A 24,824-nucleotide genomic window follows, 5' to 3' on the forward strand; every position below is an offset into this window, starting at 1 on the left:
TGAATATATTTCTCACACTAGGAAAGGTAATGAGGTGTCACATGATGACTTTTACTTGAAAGAATTATATTCGGAATGTAGTTACGTAAAAGAATTATATTCGAAAGAAACTTACTTGAAAGAATTATATTCAAAAGAATTTACTTGAAAGAATTATATTCGAAAGATATTTACTTGAAAGAATTATATTCGAAAGGTATTTACTTGAAAGAATTGTGTTTGAAAGATATTTATTTGAAAGAATTATATTTGTAAGATATTTATTTGAAAGAATTACACTCGAAGGATATTTATTTGAAGGATTTATATTCGAGAGATTTTTATTTGAAAAACTTATATGTGAAAGATTTATATTTGAAGGACTTGATTAATTGGTTGTACTTGGCGTTCCTTATTCGTTTGAGCAATATTTATGGTGTTCTTGTTGCCTAGTTGTTCATATCCATAATTGATCTTTGTTGCTGTCACTGCTACTTGTTTTTTATTATCCCTATATGTTACTATATTGCACATGTTAAATGACTAGTGAGTGTCTTGACTGTACCTTGTCACTACTCCACCAGCACTCGGCACTCGGCACTCGCACTCAGTAGGTACATACGCTCACTGGGGGTGTGTACAGACTCCGTAGGGGCTCCTTCAGCCCAAGCGCTATAATCTGCATGGACAACTCACGTGTTGCACGGACAACTCACATGCAGTAATAATAAAGTATGCTGCAGGCGAAAAGCCCCGATCCACACTCATCCTCACAAATCAGGCCCTCGGCCTCACTCAGTCATAAACTTCTCAAGCCACTCGGGCATTTCAGTAAAACAGGGCGTTCGGCCCAAAACATTTATATGCATCAAAATAGAGTCACAAAAACTGAGTTATGCGGAAAACAAGTATAAACATGACTGAGTATAGATTTTCAATCGAAAACAATGAGAGAATTGTAAGATAAAGCCCCTAAGGGTCCAAACAGCACTGGTGCAAGGCCCAAACATGGCATCCAGCCCAATTTACAGAAATTCTTTCTAAAACATATAAGTATCATATGGTTTCAACAAAGTATGCAACTTTACAGTTGCTACGGGACGGACCAAGTCACAAATCCCCAATAGTGCACGCCCGTCACCTAGCATGTGCATCATTAAAAATAGTAGAATGATACAAAATCCGGGTTTTCATACCCTCAGGACTAGATTTACAATCGTTACTTACCTCAAACAGCGAAATTCTTATTCGGCAACGTCCTTTTCTCATGAATTGGTCTCCAAACGCCTCGAATCTGGTTATAAATAATTCGTTTCAGTCAATAAAATTCATTGGAATTAATTCCACAAGATAATAATGATTTTTCATAAAAATTCGAAAATTAGCTCAAAATATTGCCCGTGGGGCCCACGTCTCGGAACACGAAAAAAGTTACAAAATTCGGAAGCCCATTTAACCAAGAGTCTAACCATACCAATTTTACCATAATCCGACCCCAACTCGACCATCAAATCTTCAATTTAAACCAAGAGGATTTTCAAATTTTCCCAACTCAATTCACCAATTAAATGATAAAAACAATCATGGATTCGGGTAATTTAACCAATATTGAGTTAAGAATACTTACCCCGTTATTTCCTCTGAAAATCACCCAAAATTGCCTCAATTCCGAGCTCCAAATCGCCAAAAACTAAAAATGGGACGAAGTCCCATTTTCAGAACCTAAACTCACTGCCCAGACTTTTCTTCTTCGCGAACGCGGTCAGTGCCTCGCGTTCATGAAGCACAAAATAACTCCCGTCCAAATTCCTCCTTCGCGAACGCGACATCACCCTCGCGTTCGCGAAGCACAAAATACCTCTAACTCAATGCCTTCTACGCGAATGCATTCAACCCATCGCGAACACGCGATGCTTCGTTTCCCCCTCACTATGCGAACGCGACACCCCCTACGCGAATGCGTAGACCAATTGTCTGGGGGTCTTCGGCTGCTTTCTCTCTTCTTCGCGAAAGCGTAACACCTCTCGCGTTCGCGATGCACACCCAGTCCACCCTTCGCGAACGCGTGCTTCTCTTCGCAAACGCGAAGAGCAAATATTGCCAGCCTCCCAGTTCCTCTTCGCGAACGCGAGGCTCCACTCGGGAACGCAATGAAGGAAACCAGATGGTGCATCAGAAATATTCCAGCAGAGTTCCAAGTCCAAAATCCAACCCGCTAACCATCTGAAACTCACCCGAGCCCCTTAGGACCTCAACCAAATATACCAACAAGTCCTAAAATATTATAGGGACTTAGTCGAACCCTCAAATCACCTCAAACAATGCCAAAATCATGAATTACACCCCAATTCAAGCTTAATGAACTTTGAAATTTCTAATTTCTATAAACGACTCCGGAACCTATCAAATCATGTCCGATTGACCTCAAATTTTGCACACAAGTCATAAATGACATAACAGAGGTATTTCTATTTTCACAATCGGATTCCAACCCCGATATCAAAAAGTCAACCCCTCGGTCAAACTTCTCAAAAATTAAACTTTCGACATTTCAAGCTTAATTCCTCTACGGACTTCCAAATAATATTTTGGACACGCTCGTAAGCCCAAAATCACCATACGGAGCTATTGGAATTATCAGAATTCGAATCCGAGATCGTTTACACATAGGTCCATATCTGGTCCACTTTTCTAACTTAATTTTTCAATTATGAGACTAAGTGTCTCATCTCACTCCGAGTTCCTTCCGGACCCGAACCAACTAACCCGATATAACATAATATAGCTGAATAACACAAAAAATAGAAGTAGAAATGGGGAAAATGGGGCTATAACTCTTGAAACGACCGGTCGGGTCGTTACATCCACCCCTCTTAAACATTCGTTCGTCCTCGAACGGGTCTAGAAACATACTTGGAGTCTCGAATAGGCGTGGATATCTGATCAGCATCTCCCGCTCGGTCTCCCAGGTGGCCTCCTCCACATGCTGACCTCTCCATTAGACCTTCACTGAAGCTATATCCTTTAACCTCAACCTTCGAACCTGCCGATCCAAAATAGCCACTGGCTCCACATCATAAGTCATATCACCCTCTAACTGAACTGTGCTGAAATCCATAACATGGGACGGATCTCCAATATAATTCCGGAGCATGGAAACATGAAACATTGGATGCACACTCGACAAGCTGGGTGGCAAGGCAAGCTTATAATCCACCTCCTTTATCCTCTGAAGCACCTCAAAAGGCCCAATGAACTGGGGGCTCAACTTGCCCTTCTTCCCAAACCTCATAACACCCTTCATGGGTGATACCTTCAGCAAAACCTTCTCCCCAACCATAAAAGACACATCACGGACCTTCCTATCCGCGTAGCTCTTCTGCCTAGACTGCGCCGTGCAGTATCAATTTCATCTTATCTAATGCGTCCTGGACCAAGTCTGTACTTAAGAGCCTAGCCTCACCCGGCTCAAACCATTCGACCGGAGATCTAAACCTCCTCCCATACAAAGCCTCGTACGGAGCCATCTGAATACTCGACTGATAACTGTTGTTATATGCAAACTCCGCGAGTGGAAGAAACTGGTCCCATGAACCCCCAAAGTCAATAACACAAGCACGCAACATGTCCTCCAATATCTGAATAGTGCTCTCGGACTGCCCGTCCGTCTAAGGGTGAAAAGTTGTGCTCAACTCAACCTGAGTACCCAACTCTTGCTACACGGCCCTCCAAAACTGCGATTTGAACTAAGTGCCCCTATCTGAAATGATGGAAACTGGGACACCATGCAGGCGAACGATCTCTCGTATGTAAATCTCAGCCAACTGCTCTGAAGAGTAAGTAGTACCAACTGGAATGAAGTGCGCGGACTTGGTCAGCCGATCCATAATAACCCAAATAGCATCGAACTTCCTCGAAGTCCATGGGAGCCAAACTACAAAGTCCATGGTGATCCGCTCCCACTTCCACTCCGGGATCTCTAACCTCTGAAGCAAGCAACTCGGTCTCTGATGCTCATACTTAACCTACTGACAGTTGAGACACCGAGCCACAAACCCAACTATATCCTTCTTCATCCGCCTCCACCAATAGTGCTGCCTTAAATCCTGGTACATCTTCGTGGCACCTGGATGGATGGAATACCGCGATCTGTGGGCCTCCTCAAGAATCAACTCTCGAAGCCCATCTACATTAGGCACACATATTCGGCCCCGCATTCTCAGCACGCCGTTATCACCAATAGTCACACCCCTAGCATCACCTCTCTGAACCCTGTCTTGAAGAACGAGCAAGTAGGGGTCATCATACTGACGCTCCCTGATACGGTCATAAAGAGAAGACCTGGAGACCACACAAGCCAATACCCGACTAGGCTCCGAAATATCCAATTTGACAAGCTGGCCTACTAAGGTCTGAACATCTAATGCCAAAGGTCTCTCTGTTGTTGGAAGATATGCTTAACTCCCCAAACTCTCTGCCTGATGACTCAAAACATCGGCCACCACATTGGCCTTCCCTGGATGGTACAAAATAGTGATATCATAGTCCTTAAGAAGATCCAACCATCTTCGCTGACGCAAATTAAGATCCTTCTGCTTTAACAGATACAGCAGACTCCGGTGATCTGTATAGATCTCACAATGAACCCCATACAAATAATGACGCCAAATCTTCAAGGCGTGAACAATGGCTGCTAACTCAAGATCATGGACAGGATAGTTCTTCTCATGGGTCTTCAACTGGCGCGAGGCATAGGCGATCACCCTACCCTCCTGCATCAAAACACAACCAATGCCTATCCTCGAGGCATCACAATACACGGTGTAAGAACCTGAAGCTGATGGTAGAACCAACACTGAAGCTGTGGTCAAAGCAGTCTTGAGATTCTGAAAGCTCTCCTCACACTCATCCGACCACCTAAATGGAGCACCATTTTAGGTCAATTTGGTCAAGGGCGATGCAATAGATGAAAATCCCTCCACAAAGCGACGGTAGTAACCCGCCAAACCAAGAAAGCTCTTAATCTCCGTGGCTAAGGACGGTCTGGGCCAACTCTGCACCGCCTCTATCTTCTTCGGATCTACATGAATACCCTCACTGGACACCACGTGCCCCAAGAATGCTACTGAACTGAGCCAAAACTCATATTTAGAGAACTTTGCATAAAGTTTCTCCTCCCTCAATCTCTGTAATACAATCTTCAAATGTTGAGCGTGCTCATCCTGGCTACGAGAGTACATCAGGATATCATCAATGAATACAATAATGAATGAGTCCAAATAGGGCTGAAATATACTGTTCATCAAATGCATGAACGTTGCTGGGGCATTGGTCAGCCCAAAAGACATCACCAAGAACTCATAATAGCCATATCGGGTCCTGAAAGCTGTCTTAAGAATATCTGAATCCCGAATCTTCAACTGATGATAACCGGACCTCAAATCAATCTTGGAGAACACCCTCGCTCCCTGAAGCTGGTCGAATAAATCATCAATACGAGGCAAAGGATACTTATTCTTGACTGTGACCTTGTTCAACTGCCTGTAATCAATATACATTCTCATGGAACCATCCTTCTTCTTCACAAATAGAATCGGTGCACCTTAAGGTGACACACTAGGCCGAATAAACCCCTTATCAAGGAGTTCCTGAAGTTGTTCTTTCAATTCCTTCAACTCCGCCGTTGCCATACGATACGGTGGAATAGAAATGGGCTGAGTGCCCGGCACCAAATCAATACCAAAGTAAATATCCCTGTCAGGTGGCATGTCCGGCAGGTCTGCAGGAAACACATCCGGGAAATCACGTACCACCGGAACAGAAACAATGACAAGAGTCTCTGCACTAACATCCCTCACAAAAGCCAAATAAGATAGGCAACCCTTCTCAACCATGCGTTGAGCCTTCAAATATGAAATCACCCTACTTGATACATAATCTACAGAACTGATCCACTTAACCCTCGGAATTCCCGGCATAGCTGACGTCACCGTCTTAGCGTGACAATCTAGAACAGCATGACATGGAGATAACCAATCCATACCCAATATCACATCAAAGTCAACCATACTAAGCAACAATATATCCACTCAAGTCTCCAGACCCCCAATAGTCACCACACATGACCGATATACGCGGTCCACAATAATAGTATCACCCACAAGAGTAGATACATGTACATATGAAACTAAGGACTCACGGGGCATATCCAGAAAAAGGGCAAAATACGAGGAAACATATGAATAAGTGGAACCAGGGTCAAATAAAATTGAGGCATCTCTGTGACAAACTGAGACAATATATGTAATCACAGCATCTAAAGTAATAGCATCTGGTCTGGCAGGGAGAGTATATAAACGGGCCTGACCACCCCCTGATATGCCTTCCCCTCTACGGAGACCCCTAGCTGACTGACCTCCAACCCGAGCTGACTGGGCGGGTGGTGAGGTAACTGGTGCTATAGTCGAAGGCTGACTCTTCTACTGAGATAGACCTCCATGACGACGAGGACACTACCTCCACATATGCCCAAGCTCCCCACACTCAAAACAACTCCCTGGTGCTGGTGGCGGAAACTGAAGGGAACCCCTAGCACCGGGATAACTGGTAGAAGAACCTGGCATGGAAAAGCCCTGAACAGGTGGAGCACGGGAAGAACTATGAACTGGAAGGGCACTAAGTGATGAGTGGACCTGATGAGAACTGTGAGAACCATATCCAGATGATGCACCCCGATGAAATGGCCAAGCTGACTGAGCCTGTCTGAAATGACGACCTCTACCGTGCTGGAACTGACCCCCAAAAGGAGCACTGCTGAATCCACCCTGACCACGAGACCTCTTGGCCTCCCTCTCAACCCTCTCCCGACCACAAACCATCTCAATGTGCTGAGCAATGTCAACAACCTTATCAAAGGTAGCACCAGAAACCCTCTTTATGGTCATGAGCAACTGTAGCTGATAAGTGAGACCATCAATAAACCTCATGATCCTTTCCCTGTCCGTGGGAACCAACCAGATCGTATGATGGGCCAACTCAGAGAACCGCATCTCATACTGTGTCACAGATATATCACATTGGCGAAACTGCTCAAACTGTCTGCGCAACTCCTCTCTGCGGGATCGAGGCACGAACTTCTCTAAAAAGACCACGGAGAACTGCTGCCAAGTAAGGGGTGCTGCGTCAATAGGCCTATGCCTCTCGTAAGTCTCCCATCATCTGAGTGCAGCCCCAGAAAATTGAAAGGTAGTGAATGAGACCCCATAATTCTCCAAAATACCAACAGTACGGAGTATCCTCTGACACCTGTCCAAAAAGTCCTGAGCATCATCTCTCTCTGTGCCACTGAAAGTTGGTGGCTGAAGTCTCCCAAACATCTCCAACCTACGCTGATCATCCTCAGGAATAGCAGGAACCACATAATCCTGAGCAATAACAACCGGCTGGGCTGGTGGTGCCTCCGGTGTCTGAAGTCTCTGAATAACCTACTCGGGTGTGCGAGCGACGGGAGTTTGAGTGCCTCCCCTGGCCTGAGAAGTGGCTGCGGCCGTCGAAATAGAGACCGCCTGAGCAAGGCCAGTACACGCTGTCAGAATCTGAGCTAGGGCCTCCTGAAGGCCTGGAATCACAATAGGCAAAGGTGGTGCCTGAGCTGGTGCATCAATAACTGGAACTTGGTCCTGATCTGGGACAACCGGTGAATCTGCAGGTACTGCCCCAGCTTCTGTACGGGCTGCACCTCTGCCCCTACCACGTCCTCTATCGCGGCATCGGCCTCTCGCGGCCCTGGCTAGTGGTACTAGTGACTGGCCCTCCTGACTGGTAGTACGACTCCTCACCATCTGTGAGAGAATGAAACAACAAATGTTTAGTTACTAGAATCAACAGATTCGCACGACAAGAATTCAAGAATGTGGAGTTTCCTAAAGGTTCTGTAGCCTCTTGAATATAAGTACAGACGTCTCTATACCGATCCGCAAGACTCTACTAAACCCGCTCATGACTCGTGAGACCCATGTAACCTAAGCTTTGATACCAATCTGTCACGACCCAAACTAACCCTTGTCGTGATGGCGCCTATCGTGGAACTAGGCAAGCCGACTCATTTCCAAAATAAACCGATAATTTCATTTCAAAGATAATTTCAATGTTATTTAACATAAAACCTTCGTAAAGGAGTTCCAATCAAAATAAAAGTGCGGAAAGAAAAGCCCGACATCGGGATGTCACTAGTCATGAGCATCTAATACAAACTGTCTAACAATATCAAGGCTACCTCAGCCTGGAAAATAACTAAATACAACTAGAGGAAGATAAGAGGGAGAAGAGCAGGGGCTGCGATCGCCAAACAGCTACCTTGCTATCTCCAAGAAAATCTGTAACCAGAACAATCAATAACCGCTACCGTGTCCAGCTACACCTGAATCTGCACACAAGGTGCAGGGAGTAATGTGAGTACGCCAACTCAGTAAGTAACAACAATAAATAAAGACTGAGTAGTAGTGACGAGCAATAAAGCATATAACGTTCATATCATGAAATCTCAGTAAAGTACAACATGCTTTAAAAATCAGTGTTTGAATCAAATCATCTCGTTTAAACCTGGTTCTAGAAAAAATCATTTAAACATATTTTTCCAACCATTTTTCAAACAAAGGCTCAATGCAAAGGTTAGCAAAAATGATGAAATCATAAACAACCCCTCAGACAAAACATCACTCATATACAGCCCCTCGGGCAAACCTCACAGTCACTCGTGCCACTCGGGCATATCTCACAATCACTCTTGCCACTCGGGCATACCTCACAATCACTCTTGCCACTCGGGCATACCGCACAATCACTCTTGCCACTCGGGCACACCTCACAATCACTCATGCCTCCCAATCACTCAGCACTCGGCACTCGGCACTCGCACTCAGTAGGTACATGCGCTCACTGGGGGTATGTACAGACTCCGGAGGGGCTCCTTCAGCCCAAGCGCTATAATCTGCATAGACAACTCACGTGCTGCACAGACAACTCACGTGCAGTAATAATAAAGTATGCTGCAGGCGGGCAGCCCCGATCCACACTCATCCTCACAAATCAGGCCCTCGGCCTCACTTAGTCATAAACCTCTCAAGCCACTCGGGCATTTCAGTAAAATAGGGCATTCGGCCCAAAACATTTATATGCATCAAAATAGAGTCACAAAAACTAAGTTATGCGGTAAACAAGTATAAGCATGACTGAGTATAGATTTTCAATCGAAAACAATGAGAGGATAGTAAGATAAAGCCCCTAAGGGTCCAAACAGCACTGGCGCAAGGCCCAAACATGGCATCCAGCCCAATTTACAGAAATTCTTTCTAAAACATATAAGTATCATATGGTATCAACAAAGTATGCAACTTTATAGTTGCTATGGGATAGACCAAGTCACAAATCCCCAACAGTGCACGCCCACACGTCCGTCACCTAGCATGTGCATCAATAAAAATAGTAGAATGATACAAAATCTGAGGTTTCATACCCTCAGGACTAGATTTACAATCGTTACTTACCTCAAACCGCGAAATTCTTATCCTGCAACGTCCTTTTCTCGTGAATTGGTCTCCAAACGCCTCGAATCTGGTCATAAATAATTCGTTTCAGTCAATAAAATTCATTGGAATTAATTCCACAAGATAATAATGAGTTTTCATAAAAATCCGAAAATTAGCTCAAAAAATCGCCCGTGGGGCCGACATCTTGGAATGTGACAAAAGTTACAAAATCCGGAAGCCCATTTAACCAAGAGTCTAACCATACCAATTTTACCAAAATCCGACCCCAACTCGACCATCAAATCTTCAATTTAAACCAAGAGGGTTTTCAAATTTTCCCAACTCAAGTCACCAATTAAATGATAAAAACAACCATGGATTCGGGTAATTTAACCAATATTGAGTTAAGAACACTTACCCCATTGTTTTCTCTGAAAATCACCCAAAATCGCCTCAATTTCGAGCTCCAAATCGCCAAAAACTAAAAATGGGACGAAGTCCCATTTTCAGAACTTAAACTCACTGCCCAGACTTTTCTTCTTCGCGAACGCAGTCTGTGCCTTGCGTTCGCGAAGCACAAAAAAACTCCAGTCCAAATTCCTCCTTCGCGAACGCGACATCACCCTCGTGTTCGCGAAGCACAAAATACCTCTGCCTCAATGCCTTCTACGCGAACGCATTCAACCCATCGCGAACGCGATGCTTCATTTCCCCCTCACTACGCGAACGCGACACCACCTACGCGAACGCGTAGACCAATTGTCTGGGGGTCTTCGGCTGCTTCCTCTCTTCTTCGCGATCACGTAACACCTCTCACGTTCGCGATGTACACCCAGTCCACCCTTTGCGAACGCGTGCTTCTCTTCGCGAACGCGAAGAGAAAATATTGCAAGCCTCCCAGTTCCTCTTCGCAAACGCGAGGCTCCACTCGCGAACGCGATGAAGGAAACCAGAGGGTGCATTAGAAAAATTCCTGCAGAGTTCCAAGTCCAAAATCCAACCCGCGAACCATCCGAAACTCACCCGAGCCCCTCGGGACCTCAACCAAATATACCAACAAGTCCTAAAATATCATACGGACTTAGTCGAACCCTCAAATCACCTCAAACAACGCTAAAATCATGAATTACATCCCAATTCAAGCCTAATGAACTTTGAAATTTCTAATTTCTACAAACGACTCCGGAACCTATCAAATCACGTCTGATTGACCTCAAATTTTGCACACAAGTCATAAATGCCATAACAGAGGTATTCCAATTTTCAGAATCGGATTCCGACCCCGATATCAAAAGTCAACCCCTCAGTCAAACTTCCCAAAAATTCAACTTTCGTCTTTTCAAGTCTAATTCCTCTACGGACCTCCAAAAATGCTTCCAGATACGCTCCTAAGTCCAAAATCACCATACGGAGCTATTGAAATTATCAGAATTCGAATCCGAGGTCGTTTACACATAGGTCCATATCCGGTCCACTTTTCTAACTTAATTTTTCAACTATGAGACTAAGTGTCTCATTTCACTCCGAGTTCCTTCCGGACCCGAACCAACTAACCCGAAATAACATAATATAGCTGAATAACACAAAAAAAGAAGTAGAAACAGGGAAAACGGGGCTATAACTCTCGAAACTACCGGCCGGGTCGTTACAAACCCGCTCTCACAATATATTCACATTCGATTCTGTTGCAGCGTGCAACCCGCTCTCACAATATATTTATTTTTAATCAAGTCTGTTGCGGCGTGCAACCCGATCCCCCAATATATATATATATATATATATATATATATATATATATATATATATATATATATATATATATATATATATATATATATAGTCGACTTTTAAATAAGTCTGTTGCGGCATGCAACCCGATCCTCCAATATGGACTTTAATAAGTCGGTTGCAGCGTGCAACCCGATCCTCCAATATAGACTTTTAATAAGTGTGTTGCGGCGTGCAACCCGATCCTCCAATATAGACTTTTAATAAGTATGTTGCGGCGTGCAACCCGATCCTCCAATATATTCACTATAATCAATCATGTTACGGCATGCAACCCGCTCCTCCAACATAATCATTTACCAATTCTTATAGAAGAAATTTTCCCAATAAATGTAACAATTAATATAAAATTATAAGACAACAAGCATACAATAATTATGGTTTAATTATGAAGCAAACAATGACAAATAGCAAATTATTATGAAAATCAGGGAGCAAATAGGGAGTTTAATATTTAATATGATAAATGTCAAATAACAATTAAGGCGAATAATTCAAATAGCATGTAACAATTAATGCAGGAATTCAAGAATTAATATTTGACAAAGAATAAGAGAGAAATAATTATTATAATAATTAATTTATGATTAAAAATAATTTATGATTTTTTTCAAGTAAGCAGGCAAACAATTAATTTGACGACGTATAGACACTCGTCAGCTCGCCTATATGTCGTTCACATGCAATTCACATAACAAATAATTTAAGAGTTCTATTCCCTCAGGTCAAGGTTAACCACGACACTTACCTCGCTTTGCAAATTCCAATCAATTATTCAACCACAACTTTTCCTTTTAAATTTGCCTCCGAAAGCTTCAAATCTTTTCACAAACAATTCGATATATTCAATAAGAATCATAGGAATTAATTCCATATGAATTTATAAATTTTCCGGATAAAAATTCAAAATTCATTAAAATATTTGGCAGTGGGACCCACATCTCAAATCTCAGAAAAACTTACGAAATCCGAACGCTCATTCCGAGACGAGTCCAACCATACAAAAATTATCCAATTCCGATGTCAAATGGATCTTCAAATCTTAAATTTTCGTTTTTGGAAGATTTTATAAAAATCTGATTTTTCTTCCATAAATTCACAGATTCATGATATAAATGAGTATGAAATCATGAAATATAATCAATATAGGATAAGGGAAATATAATCAATATAGGATAAGGAACACTTACCCCAATATTTTTCCGTAAAAATCGCCCAAAATTCGCCTTACCCGAGCTCAAAACTGGGAAGGAGTTGAAAATAGGTCGAAACCCCATTTCCAGAACTTAAGTTCTGTTTCTGGGATTTTTACTCTTCGCGAACGCGGTTAGTGCCTCGCGTTCGCGAAGCACAAATTTGTGCTGTCCAATTTTACTCTTCGCGAACGTGAGGGCTACCTCACGAACGCGATGCTTGCCTGGCTTGGTCTTCGCGAACGCGAAGGGTAATTTTTCCTGGTCAGCCTCTTTCCCTTCGCGAACGCGGGGATTCGGTCACGAACGTGAAGCTTTGCACCGCGACCCTTTGCGAACGCGTTCCCTTAGTCGCGAACGCGAAGCACAAAAAGTACCAGTCCAAATTTCCTCTTCGCGAACGCGAAGAAGGAAACCATAAGCAGATTTCTGTAGTTTTCTTAAGTCCAACAATGATTTGTTAACCACCCGAAATCAACCTGAGTCATCGGGGCTCCAAACCAAACATGCACCCAAGTCCTAAAATATCATACGAACTTGCTCGCGCGATCAAATCGCCAAAATAACACCAAGAACTACGAATCGGACACCAAATCAAAGAAAATTTTCAAGAAAATTTTAAAACTTATATTTTTACAACCGGGCGTCTGAATCACGTCAAATCAACTACGATTATCACCAAATTTGACAGACAAGTCATAAATATTATAGTGGACCTATACCGGGCTTCGAAACCAAAATACGGACCCGAGGTCAATAAATCCAACATTAGTAATTTCTTTGAAATCATTAAGCTTTCAAGCTTTTAATTTTTCATCAAAATTCCATATCTCGGGCTAGGGACCTCGGAATTCGATTCCGGGCATACGCCCAAGTCCCAAATCACGATACGGACCTATCGGAATTGTCAAAATACTTATCTGGGTCCGTTTGCTCAAAATGTTGACCAAAGTCAACTTATTTGAGTTTTAAAGCTCTATTTCACATTTTAATCTATTTTTCACATAAAAACTTTCCGGAAAATTGTACAGACTGCGCACGCAAGTCGAGGAATGATAAACGGTGCTTTTCGAGGTCTTAGAATACATAATTACTTATTAAATTTAAAGATGGCATTTTGGGTCATCACAAGCTTGATGAATCAGTTGATAATGGTGGTTGTATTCGTGGGGAATATACTGGGTTGGGAGAGAGATAGTGGAGAGAGAGCGTGGGTTTAATAAAATTGTATACAATACGGTGTTATTAGGAGAGAGAGAATAGAAAGTATGAGAGAGAAAAATATTTCACAGTGTATTTAATGGCTTAACGGTAGGAAGTGACCATAAATACATAATTTGCTATAAAACCTAAAAAGTAGTTATAGAATATAATTTTATAAAAAGGTATTTATTTATAATAAATAAGGTGTAAAGGTTTGCTATAGGAGGTAAAAATTCCAACAAAAAATAGTAGTCATTTACTCTTAAAGCCAAAATATGTGTACTTCCGGACCATAGTGCAAGCGAAGGGCGAAGTGCACAAACAACCATTCCTAAGGATGCTATATAGGAATTAGTCTGTATTTGTTTTGTCCCGAAAGTTTAAACTAAAAATCTTAATTTCATGACAATTCAGGACAATAGTTTCTCAAAAATTTAAACTGAAAAAGTGAAAAATTGAAATTAAGGATGAATTAGCTAATTCCTAAAGAACACCCTTTGGAGTGACTACTTGATGTCATTTCTACCAAAAGCAAGAGGGAAGCTCCCAGCTCAACATATAGAAGAATTAACCCAAATAGTCGCTCACCCTACCACTTAAACTATAAATAGCCGTGAATAATATATACATAATTTATATATTATATGTATATAATTAATATATAAACTATGTATATGACTAGAAAAGGTAAATATTTAATATGACCGGCTATTTGTGTAAAAGTCCCCAACATATAACGTTTGGGTCAAACACTTAAGGTTCCATTTGGGTTGTTTTTCTTGGGCCAAAGGCTGAGTGAGAGATGTGTATTATTGTTGAAAGGGCTGTTGGAATATGATACTAGTGAGTAGTGATGTCTCTCGTTTGTTTCAATAGCATCTGCTTGATCCAAATTTAATCCCATTCCTTGAAAGGAAACTTTGGCGTAATTGGTAAAGTTGATATCACCTGGTCACGGGTTCGAGCTGTGAAAACAGTCTTTTGCAGAAATAGAGGGTAAGATTGCGTACAATAAACTTTTGTGATCCGGCCCTTCCTAGGCTCTGCGCATAACGGGAGCCTAGTGCACCAGGCTACCCTTTAATCCTATTCCTTGATAGAATAGAATAACAAAAAGGAACCCCGAGACATTAACCTCCACCCAGAAGAAAAATGAAATGTAATAGAAAAAACAATCAATAAGCCTACTTTAATTCTCTTTATTAGTTCATTTTTTTCCCTGTTCTATTCTCTCAATTGAAACTTGGGAAATGGTAAAAGCAACAATAATAGGCTAAATTATTGGATAGTTAAAGAGGAGGAGATTTCTTAGGTCCTTTCTCTACCTCAGAAAGAAAGTAAAAAAACCAAAACATTGATCAGTTCAAGTAGAACAACAAATGAATTATATGCTGCTAGGATTAAGATCTTTTGTCTACATATTTTCTTAGGAGCGGTGCACAAAATATCTTGCATTCACGCAGGGTCCTGGAATGAGCTGCACCCCAAGGACATAATATAGATAACGTACCCCAATTCAAGCATTAGTGCATTAGTGATTGCTTCCATAGCTTGAACCTACACGGAGTTGCTCCAAAGCTCCCCTTCTATTTCCTAAAACAATCTTGAATATTAGCTGAGTTCACCATCAAACAACCCAAAAAAAAAAAAACATATGGGGCAAACTGCATAAATAGTAACCACATGAACTCAACCAACAAGAATTGTGGTGAAGTGGTAGGTAATCCTTCATCCTTAACCAGAGGTCCAGGTGTACGGTGATACATTTGTTAGGGAGCGCTTAACCCCCTAATGTTAGGGAGCGCTTCCCAGCGCGAATTCGGATATAGTCGGACCCCAATGTGGGTACCGGACACCGGGTGAAAAACCAACAAAAAAAACCACATGAACTCACAATAAAGCATAACTTTTAAAACATAGTAGACGTTTCCTCCATATGCTAAAAGAGGATTTTACAGACAACAGAAATTCACCAACAGACGGGCACATACATAAGACATAAAATGCAATTACAAAGGGGAGAAAGGAAGATTACAGTATCAACCTACAACCTCCCCTCAATTTATTCCCAACAGACACTATAGCATAAGTTGAAAGAAAAGACAATAATATTAATGCACCAGACTCTTGACAAAGTCTTAGTCTCCCCACCACTGATGAGCAAAAACACCACCTCCCCTTAGAGTTTTGAAAAGGCTAATGCAGTCTCCACAAAGAGCATTTTTGCAGTCCGCAGCTGAGCAGCGAAGGAATAGTTCATCGACATGGCAAATTGATCCAGTTCTGAATAGTTCTGAAAGAATATTCAGCTCCGCTGCTCTAGCATTCATCATGAGGACCACGTAATCTCCTTCTTTAACGGTTTCACTGAACCATGGAATAAAGTCAAATCCTTCATGATCTAGCGGTGCACTTAAATATTCATCGGAGTCAAGAAACGGGGAAATATCCTCTCCACCAAGTCCCGGATGGTACACAAAGTTAATACCGGGATTCTTTACATACAAAGGGAGGGCAGAGGTGTTATGATCAACGACGAAAACATTGAAAAAGTGGTGAGGGATTGGATAATGAGGCTTGAACATTCTTGCAATACTTGATTCTACAAATTCTCCAGCACCAATGTTGATATACACCAGTTTGTTCCTTGACGAGATATTCATGTACTTAGGCAAGTACGAAATTTCTGTCTCAAACTGTCCGGACCTTTTCTCCACGAGTGGCTCAAGGTATTTCAAGAACGGCTTGTTATTCGTGGTGGACGGACAATTAGCAGGTAGTACAGCACGCTCGAGAGATTCAACAATCTCAGATCTTTTCTTGAACATCACTAGAGTAAAGCCGCCAACCCCACATACGTGCACAACATCGGAACTCTTCAAGAATGAGGAAACTGGTGTAGCAGACCTAATCAAGTTGCCTTTTATCAAGTTCCCTGCGTAGAAACTACTAGAACTCACGAGCATAGCACCGGTGCCACCTGGACGTAAGACACGCTCAATCTCAAGCACCAAAAGAGCTGGAACAGAGACCCTATCAAGATCTCTTGAGAATACAAAGTCGAAAGCATTATCCTCATAATCGAGCTCGTACACAAATCTTCTCCACAAAAGAGAGAAATATGGGTGCCTATCAACACCAATAGCATTCGAGAGTCCCAGCTCTCGCAGCGCCAAAGCTGCAGCCGATGATTTCTTCCCAACACACAATGCTTTGGCATTCAAATCCAAGAAATTCTTTTCCATTAGCTCCTTAAACACATTCTTGCTCAAATTTTCATCTTCACATTTTACCAAAGACGCCCCAAAAAGCGGAAAAGCCAATCCAGAAACGGGTTTAAAGAACCCGGTCACATTCATATTCGGATTGGATCCAAAGTTCAAGGGGCATACACCAAAATTCAACACCATAGGCTCAGAGTTCCGGATCAAATGCCCCATTTGAACGAACGAGACAACGATCATAACAGTGACAAACAAGAACCCTTTTACAATCAAGCGTTTCACTAATGACCCGTGAAGAATTTGCCATTTCAAGACGTTCATATCCATTTTTCAGTTCAAATTATCACTTTAAAGATCAAAACTTTAAGGACTCCCCAAGTTTCAAGATCAATAACAGAAACTGAACCTTTCACAGTAGCTAAAAAGCTCTATTTTTTTCAATCAGATTGATTTAAAAGAGAAGATTTAAGCCAAATAAACAAGAAAATCAAACAGATTAGCGAGTACAAAACCTGGAGGAAGTGTGATTTCCACCCACCAGTAATACTATCGACATTTGGCACCCAAGCAAGACCCTTTTCGGAACCCTTTTACCCATTGGTTTGAACCAACTTTGACCCATTTCAGAACCCCAATTCATCACCCAAAATTGAGCTCAACCCACTTCACATTTTGATACAAAGATTGAATTTTTATGTGCTAAATTTGTCCAAGAACTGAAAAGAGGATTATGGTTGTAAAAAAAAGGGAAGTTTTTTGGATCTGGGAATGTGCTAAGAGTGGAGTGGAAAGTGTGAATGGGAAAGGAAGAAACTAAGGAAGGTGTTATTAAGGAAGAAGCTCAAGCTCAGTTGTACGAGAGTTTAGCTCTTTGTCGGTTATCCACTACGTGTCGAATGAAGAACGATTGATAGCACGTGGGTGGGTCCCAGCTAAGCTAGTATTGAAGTAGTTGACTCAGTTAGATTTAGGTTTGATTGAGTCGAGAACTCGAGGTATGAAATTCTTTTTTATTTTTTAAAGAAAAACATATAGGATAAGAGCAAAAATTACCCGGTGGAAAATCTATTACTCTAAGTATAGGTAAAAAATTGAGATCGCCAATTGTTTGACAAAAAATATAACTCTTGATTCAAATAATTAAATTTATGTGATTATGGATTAAACTTAGTTAATAATAATATTTTTAAATATAGCTTTCGAGAGTGTGATACACGTCAGATAGATCTGGTTGAATGATGATAACAATATGCAATAACTATTCCAAAAAGTAGGAGTAATAATGTAGCATTTAATAGCAATGAATAACAATAAATGACATTTAAGTAAATAGGAGTAATGATTCACCCAATAAAGGATAAACTAGATGGTTGTTTCTCTTAACAAAGATGAGTGACAGACAAATCCTTGAATGTTCGAATTATTCTAGAATCTAATGGAAAAGTATGGAATAATATCGACCATAATCTTAGTGAAAGGTGATGCTTGTATCTCAGTAAGAGAGAGAATCTTTTTGTCAAAGTGTGTTTTTACAAAAAAAATATCACATGCCTCATATCATTGTCTTTTTTCTATTTATATGAGACATATTCCTATTAAACCCTAATAGTACAAGTGCAGAGAATATCCACTAAAATATTCTCTTTAATATCCTATTTCAAAAACTAGCCGTTACAGTTTCATCAACGGTGCTCGACCTCGACCATCATTGACATCTCGACCAAGGCTCTTGTCGACTCTTCGGCTATGAGTCTTGCTGTTTCTAGATCCACCTCGACTAACGACTGCTCGAGAATTCTTTCTTTAGTGTTATCTTATCTTAAATATTCTAGGACAGATTTTGGCCCATACAGTTAGTCCCTCCGCTTATTGAGGTCGGCCTCTCGCGGGCTTGATGAGCGAATTCTGTTCATTGCGGTCGAAACGATTGGACGAGCTGATCGGGTTGTGAGGATTGAGGCGAGCTGACAATGTGGCCCTTCGTGAGCCACAAATTTTGGAGTTGTGCTATCCGTGAATCAAGGTGACGTCATGACCTTGTGCGTCATCATGACGCGTATTCCCGATGCGTCGCTTCGTTTTGTGTAGGACTCCTGATTGGTCCTGCCGCTTTGATTCCGATGCCAGGCAATGATGAGCCAATTTGTCGACTCTGACGCCTGAATTCCTATAAATAGGGATGTTAGGTGTAATCCTAAACTTTGCCGACTTCCTCCATCGAACCCTATATCTTCTTCTTCCTTTTCCATTGTTGTGCATTTTTTCCCTTTGTTCCAGCGATTCTTATCGTTTTTAATCCTCCGTTGTTTGATACCTTCCTCTCTTTCGTTGAAAACATATGTAATGTACCTTATGAGTCCAGTAAGGGAAGTGACCCAGTCTCTCTTTCGATTCTTCTTCTTCCCCATGCGGAGAACGTTCCCACTGCTGTTGAGGACGGAAGCTTCCCAATGGTGGAAGAGATAGTTCCTCGTAACCTCGATGTCAGGTCTGATTTTTCAAAATTGCCTGAATCCGAACCTGGAACCTTTAAGTCGGCGATGAAGGAGGCTGATTTGTTAGAGCTTAAGGCTAAATATGGCCTTCCCGATCATGTCGAGTTGATCCCTGCCGGGTGAGATGCGGTGCAGTACCACCGTCCTGGGTATTGCGCATTCTACGCCTACACATTTCATATCGGCTACACTCATATGGATGCTTACCAAGTTCGCGGAGTTAGTCGGGGTCAAGATCATACTTCGACGCTTGATGCACCTGTTCCCCCCAGCTTCTATAGGGGGCGATGCTGAACCTTCGCCACCGATGAGGCAAGTGCCTGGTGGTGAAGATGGATGACAAGGCTAACCGCCAGTTCTGGATCAACTTTTTCTTCGTTAGAACTGAGGACGTGGTGGCCAACGTCGACAGCTTCCCTGAAGTTTAGAATTGCACTAGTAAGTGCCTAACTCCCTTGCATATAGGCACTTGGTTTATTTTGCTTAGTTGTGGATTCCGACCTCTTGTTCTTTTCTTGTGCAGCCAAGACCTCGCCTCCTCATTTGGTCGAGGGCATTTCTAGTTGGGTCGGTCGGCTTCTCCCTCACATTGCAGGGATTCGTGAGTGGTCAGGCTTCTTCAAGAGGTTTGGGTCGGCTCCCCCCTCGACTGGTAAGTTATTCTCGCCTTGGCCTCTCAGTTATTTCTCTTTTATGGTCTACTTTAGTTGACTTTTTTTCCATTTGTACTCCCCTTAATTTCAGCTAGGGGTCCTCGAGGAGGTCGAGAGCTCTCGCACCTGCATTCCGTAAAAGGAAAGCTACTACCTCTTCGGCTCCAGCCCCTTATATGACCGCGACTGCTTCTGCTCACTCTACGGTCCCCGCCTGTTGCTGCTTCAGTATGAGTTCTTTCTTTAGCTGTGGAGACTTTGGCCGTGGAGCCTTCGGCCTCTCCTTTATACCGTCTCATAGATGAAGAAGAGGAGTTGTTGCCAGGTGATGGTGCCCTGTCCGAGGATATCTGTAGATGCCAGCGACGGGGTTGCCTAGGCCGTTGACTCAGTGGGGGGTAACTTTTCACTGCACGAGATGGCAACCATTGTCATTGAAGACAATTTCAGGACGGCGTCTGGGATTCTGAGGTCGGTGAAGGCCGATGAGGGTGTGTCTCTTCCTTCTGTGATGACAGAGGCCGAAGGGCTGGCCACTAGGGCTTCTGACACATCGCGGCAAGAGGAGCAGTCGACTTCGCAGCCAGCTAGTGATACTTCTTTGCCGGCCGATGGGAGAGGCAAAGGCGTTGCCGAAGAAGGCTATGAGACAGGATCAGACGTTGATGCTAGTGACCTTAAGATGATGGAGGAAGGGTTTACCCAGCTCGAGGTAAGGTTGGAGTGGTCTACGAGGACCATTATGATCCCCATGGATCGTGATTTGTTGAAGAATACGGAGAACGTAGTCACTACCCTCGGCCATCTTTGCTCCGAAATAGAGGGTGAACCCTAAAAGAGTTGGGCGATGTCACCTTATCGAGGAGTATAATCGCCCTTGCTCTCAGGGTGAGTATTTTAGGGCTTCATCCTTCTATCTGTGTTCTTTTATGTTTAGTGTTTTGCCCATGTTAGCAGAGGCGTTTTCATTTTTGCTTTCCTTCTTTTTTTTTTGTGACTCAAGACCATGATTTTGGAGATTGAAAGTGCCCGAAGGGAGGAGAAGCCTGAGGCAGCGCGGTCAGAGGCTCTGAATAAGGCGGAGTCCCTTGAGGTGGTGATTCGATCTCTCCGTTCTGAACGTGAAAATGACCTAGCGATGGCAAGGCTCAAGGAAGAACGTCTTGATGAAAGGATCTGAGAGCTGGAAAAAGAGGCCTTTGTTCTCCATGATCGAGTAGTTGCCTTGGAGGCCGAGAAGGCCCACTTACTAGCATAGTCATCCTCTTCCCGTACTTCGGACTTTTCCAACGTTCCTCGGGACTTATATGAGGAGTGGATTCATGCGAGGCCCAGTTAGATATCTTTCGAGATCTGCATACAGCGGAGTCCGTTTTTGATAAAGCCCTTGACGACGATCCTGTGAAGGCCCGCGAAGCCCACTTGCTTGTACGTATGATCCTGCTAGACATAAGGCCGGCAACGGCGATGATGAAGGTGTGTATCGACTTGAGGAGGCTGAATAGTACGATACAACATATTTGGAGGGCGAAGGCGACGGTGGCGAGGGGGACCAAAGTGGAAAGGGCACTGGTGGCCAAGGTGGTGAGGGAGTAGAGGATTGCGATGGTGGTGCTTAGTAGTCTTTTCTTCATCTCTTTTTTGTAAAATTTCATGTATTTTTGGTGGCGTCTTCATGAGCCTTTGTAATAAAAAATATTTTAAGTATGAAATGCCAAATTTGCTCCCTGCACCTCCTTCTTTTCCTATAGTTTGTTTTCTATTCTTATATGTTTTTTGCTTTCGTTTCTTGTGCGTCGGAACATGGTCGTTCATCGTCGACTTGTTTGGTTATGATCTTTCGTTAGATTACGGTCGGGGGCTGATAGGTGCTTATTCGAACGAGGTCGATCAAAAATTTTTGTTTAATGTTGTGGCCTAGGGCGTCAGTTATTAGTTCGAGCGAGGTTGAACGCGACCTGAACTTAGTTATGGCTGAGGGCCAATAGGTGTTAGTTCGAACAAGGTCGAACATAACCTATATTTAATTATGGTCGAGGGCCGATAGGTGTTTGTTCGAACAAGGTCGAATATAACCTAAATTTAATTATGGCCGAGGGCCGGCATGTGTTAGTTCGAACAAGGTCGATCATAACCTGTATTTAATTATGGCCTAGGGTAGACAAGTGTTAGTTTGAACAAGTCTAACATAACCTATTATTAATTATGCCCGAGGGATGACATGTGTTAGTTTGAACAAGGTCGAGCGTAACCTGTATTTAATTATGGCCGAGGGCCGGCATGTGTTAGTTTGAACAAGGTCGAACATAACCTGAATTTAATTATGGTCGAGGGCCGTCAGGTGTTAGTTCGAACAAGGTCGAATATAATATGTATTTAATTATGTCCTAGGGCCGATAGGTGTTAGTTCGAACAAGGTCAAACATAACCTATATTTAATTATAGTCGATGGCCGACAAGCATTGGTTCGAAGAAGGTCAAGAGTAACCTTTATTTAATTATGGCTGAGGGCTGGCAGGTGTTAGTTTGAACAAGGTCGAACATAACATGAATTTAATTATGGCCGACGGCCGGTAGGTGTTAGTTCGAACAAGGTCGAACATAACCTGAATTTAATTATGGCCGAGGGCCGGCAAGTGTTAGTTAGAACAAGGTCGAACATAACATGTATTTGAGAGAAATATGTTGGTAAGTGTAAAGTTTATTGCCTTGACATTGTTGCATTTGTTACATACTTTGAGAAATTTATAAATTTTTTTGTGTTGGCTGGCATTTCAATCCCAGTCCTAGTCTATCTAGTCCCTTTATTGGTCGATCTGGAGAGTAGTGAGAGGTCGAGCAATGAAATAGTAACCAGGGCCTTTCCTTCGCATACTTCGACTTGGAGTGTTCCCTTCGTTGCCTCGTTAAAAACGTCCTTGAGAAAACCAAGCTGGGATAAAACTCAAGTGAGGGAAAAAAGTACGACTTGGGGGACACTTTTTCTCTTACAAGTTGAAGTATTTGAGGTGGCTGATATTCTAGTTGTTCGGTAGTATCTTTCCTTCCATTGTTTTTAGTTGAAATAAGCCTTTATTTACTTTTGTTGTGATTTTGTATAGACCGTCCCAAGTTGTACCCAGCTTGTCTTCCTTGGGATATTTGCTCGCTTGGGTTTTAGCTTTCAGTACGTAGTCCCCGACTTTGAACGGCATGACCTTTGATTTCTTGTTATAATAGCGTTCTGTTTGTTGTTTTAGGGCGATCATTCTTATATAGGCCATATCTCTTCATTCGTTAACTTCGTCGAGTTCCTGCCTTTTGCCCTCGTCTCATGGGACTACCTTAGACTGGGCTCTCCGACCTCGACTAGTATTACCGCCTTGGTCCCGTAGACCAAATAATAGGGCGTCTCTCATGTACTCATTTTCGGAGTTGTTCGATAGTCCCACAATACTTATGGTAGTACTTCCGTCTACAGCCCCAAGCTTCTTCTTCATGATATTTAGTATGGATTTGTTGGAGGACTCTACTTGCCTGTTGCCCGCGGGGTGGTACGGGGTTGAGAGTATTCTTTTGATATGCCAATTCTCGAAAAATTCGGCGGTTTTCTTTCCCGTGAATTGGGGTTCGTTGTCGCATCTAATTTATTTAGGAAGGCCGAACCAGCATATGATATTTCTCCATATAATAGTGATTACTTCCTGCTCTCATATTTGGGCGAACGCTCTTGCTTCCACCCACTCAGAGAAATAGTTAGTTAAAAACAAAAGAAATCATATGTTACCTCGTTATGTCAGGAGGGGGCCCACGATGTCCATTCATCATTTCATGAACGGCCAAGGTGAGGTGACCGAGTAAATGTGTTTTCCCGCTTGGTGAATCATTGGGGCGTATTTCTAGCATTGCTCATATGTTTTTTCGAAGTCTGTGGCCTCATTTTCCATGGTGGGCCAGTAATATCCTGCTCGTATGAGGTATCTGACCAGTGCACGGTTGCCGGAAAGACCCCCTCAATGGCCTTTGTGGATCTCTTCAGGGACGCACCGAGTCTAGTTTGGGACTAGGCACTTCGCTAAAGGGTCGTCGTAGGTTCTCTTGTACAAGTCGTTATAGAGGACACTATATCTGGCTGGCTGTATTCTCAGTTTCCTGGCCCTTTTTATCGCCCAGGAGTGTATCGTCCTGCAAGTACGCGATAATGCGATTACTACGTTAGAGACCCACTTGGGGTACTTCAAGTCTCTTATGGAACCATTTTCCAATGTTTTTTCCACTTCCTCACGCACTACGTCGTTGATTGCGGAGTTGAATTTGTGTCTGACCTTCCTCACCGGGGGTTAGAAGGGGTCGACATTTAATTTATGCGTGGCGATTTCCTTTGGGATTCTCGGCATATCTACATGGCTGAAAGCGAACAAATCCGCGTTAGCTTTTAAGAATTGACTGAATTTACTTGGGTCCTGAAGTTTGCAACCGATATAGGCCTTTTTGCTATACTCGTTGGGATCCAATTGAATGGGGTCGAGGTCTTTTATGGTTGATCCTGTGACTTCGGGATCTTTGATGCCTTCCCCGATCTCGTCGTGCCCCAACCTCGACCATGTTGATTGTTATGCCTCTTTTTCTTTGTCCTTCTTTTGTTGGATGGTCGTGCTGTCTAAAGCAATGTCGTAGCATTCCCGGGGCATATGATGCTCTCCTCGTATACTGGATATTCCTCATGGAGTTAGGAATTTGACGACTTGGTATAAGTTGGAGGGGACAATCTCCATGGGGTGTA

General features: G+C 42.7%; 1 protein-coding gene across 1 annotated transcript; it reads right to left on the reverse strand.

Moving 5' to 3' along the window:
• Positions 1–15,828: 15,828 nt before the first annotated feature.
• LOC107778849 (uncharacterized) lies at positions 15,829–17,241 on the reverse strand. Its single transcript, XM_016599171.2, has one exon. The coding sequence runs from the start codon at positions 17,239–17,241 to the stop codon at positions 15,829–15,831; it is 1,413 nt and encodes a 470-aa protein (XP_016454657.1).
• Positions 17,242–24,824: the final 7,583 nt, after the last annotated feature.

Source organism: Nicotiana tabacum, chromosome 9 (genome assembly GCF_000715075.1).
Source record: "Nicotiana tabacum cultivar K326 chromosome 9, ASM71507v2, whole genome shotgun sequence".
In the NCBI taxonomy this organism is placed as follows: domain Eukaryota; kingdom Viridiplantae; phylum Streptophyta; class Magnoliopsida; order Solanales; family Solanaceae; genus Nicotiana; species Nicotiana tabacum.

Excerpts from the sequence above, each read along its gene's own strand:
- LOC107778849 (XM_016599171.2), bottom strand. The coding sequence starts at position 17,241 with ATGGATATGAACGTCTTGAAATGGCAAATTCTTCACGGGTCATTAGTG.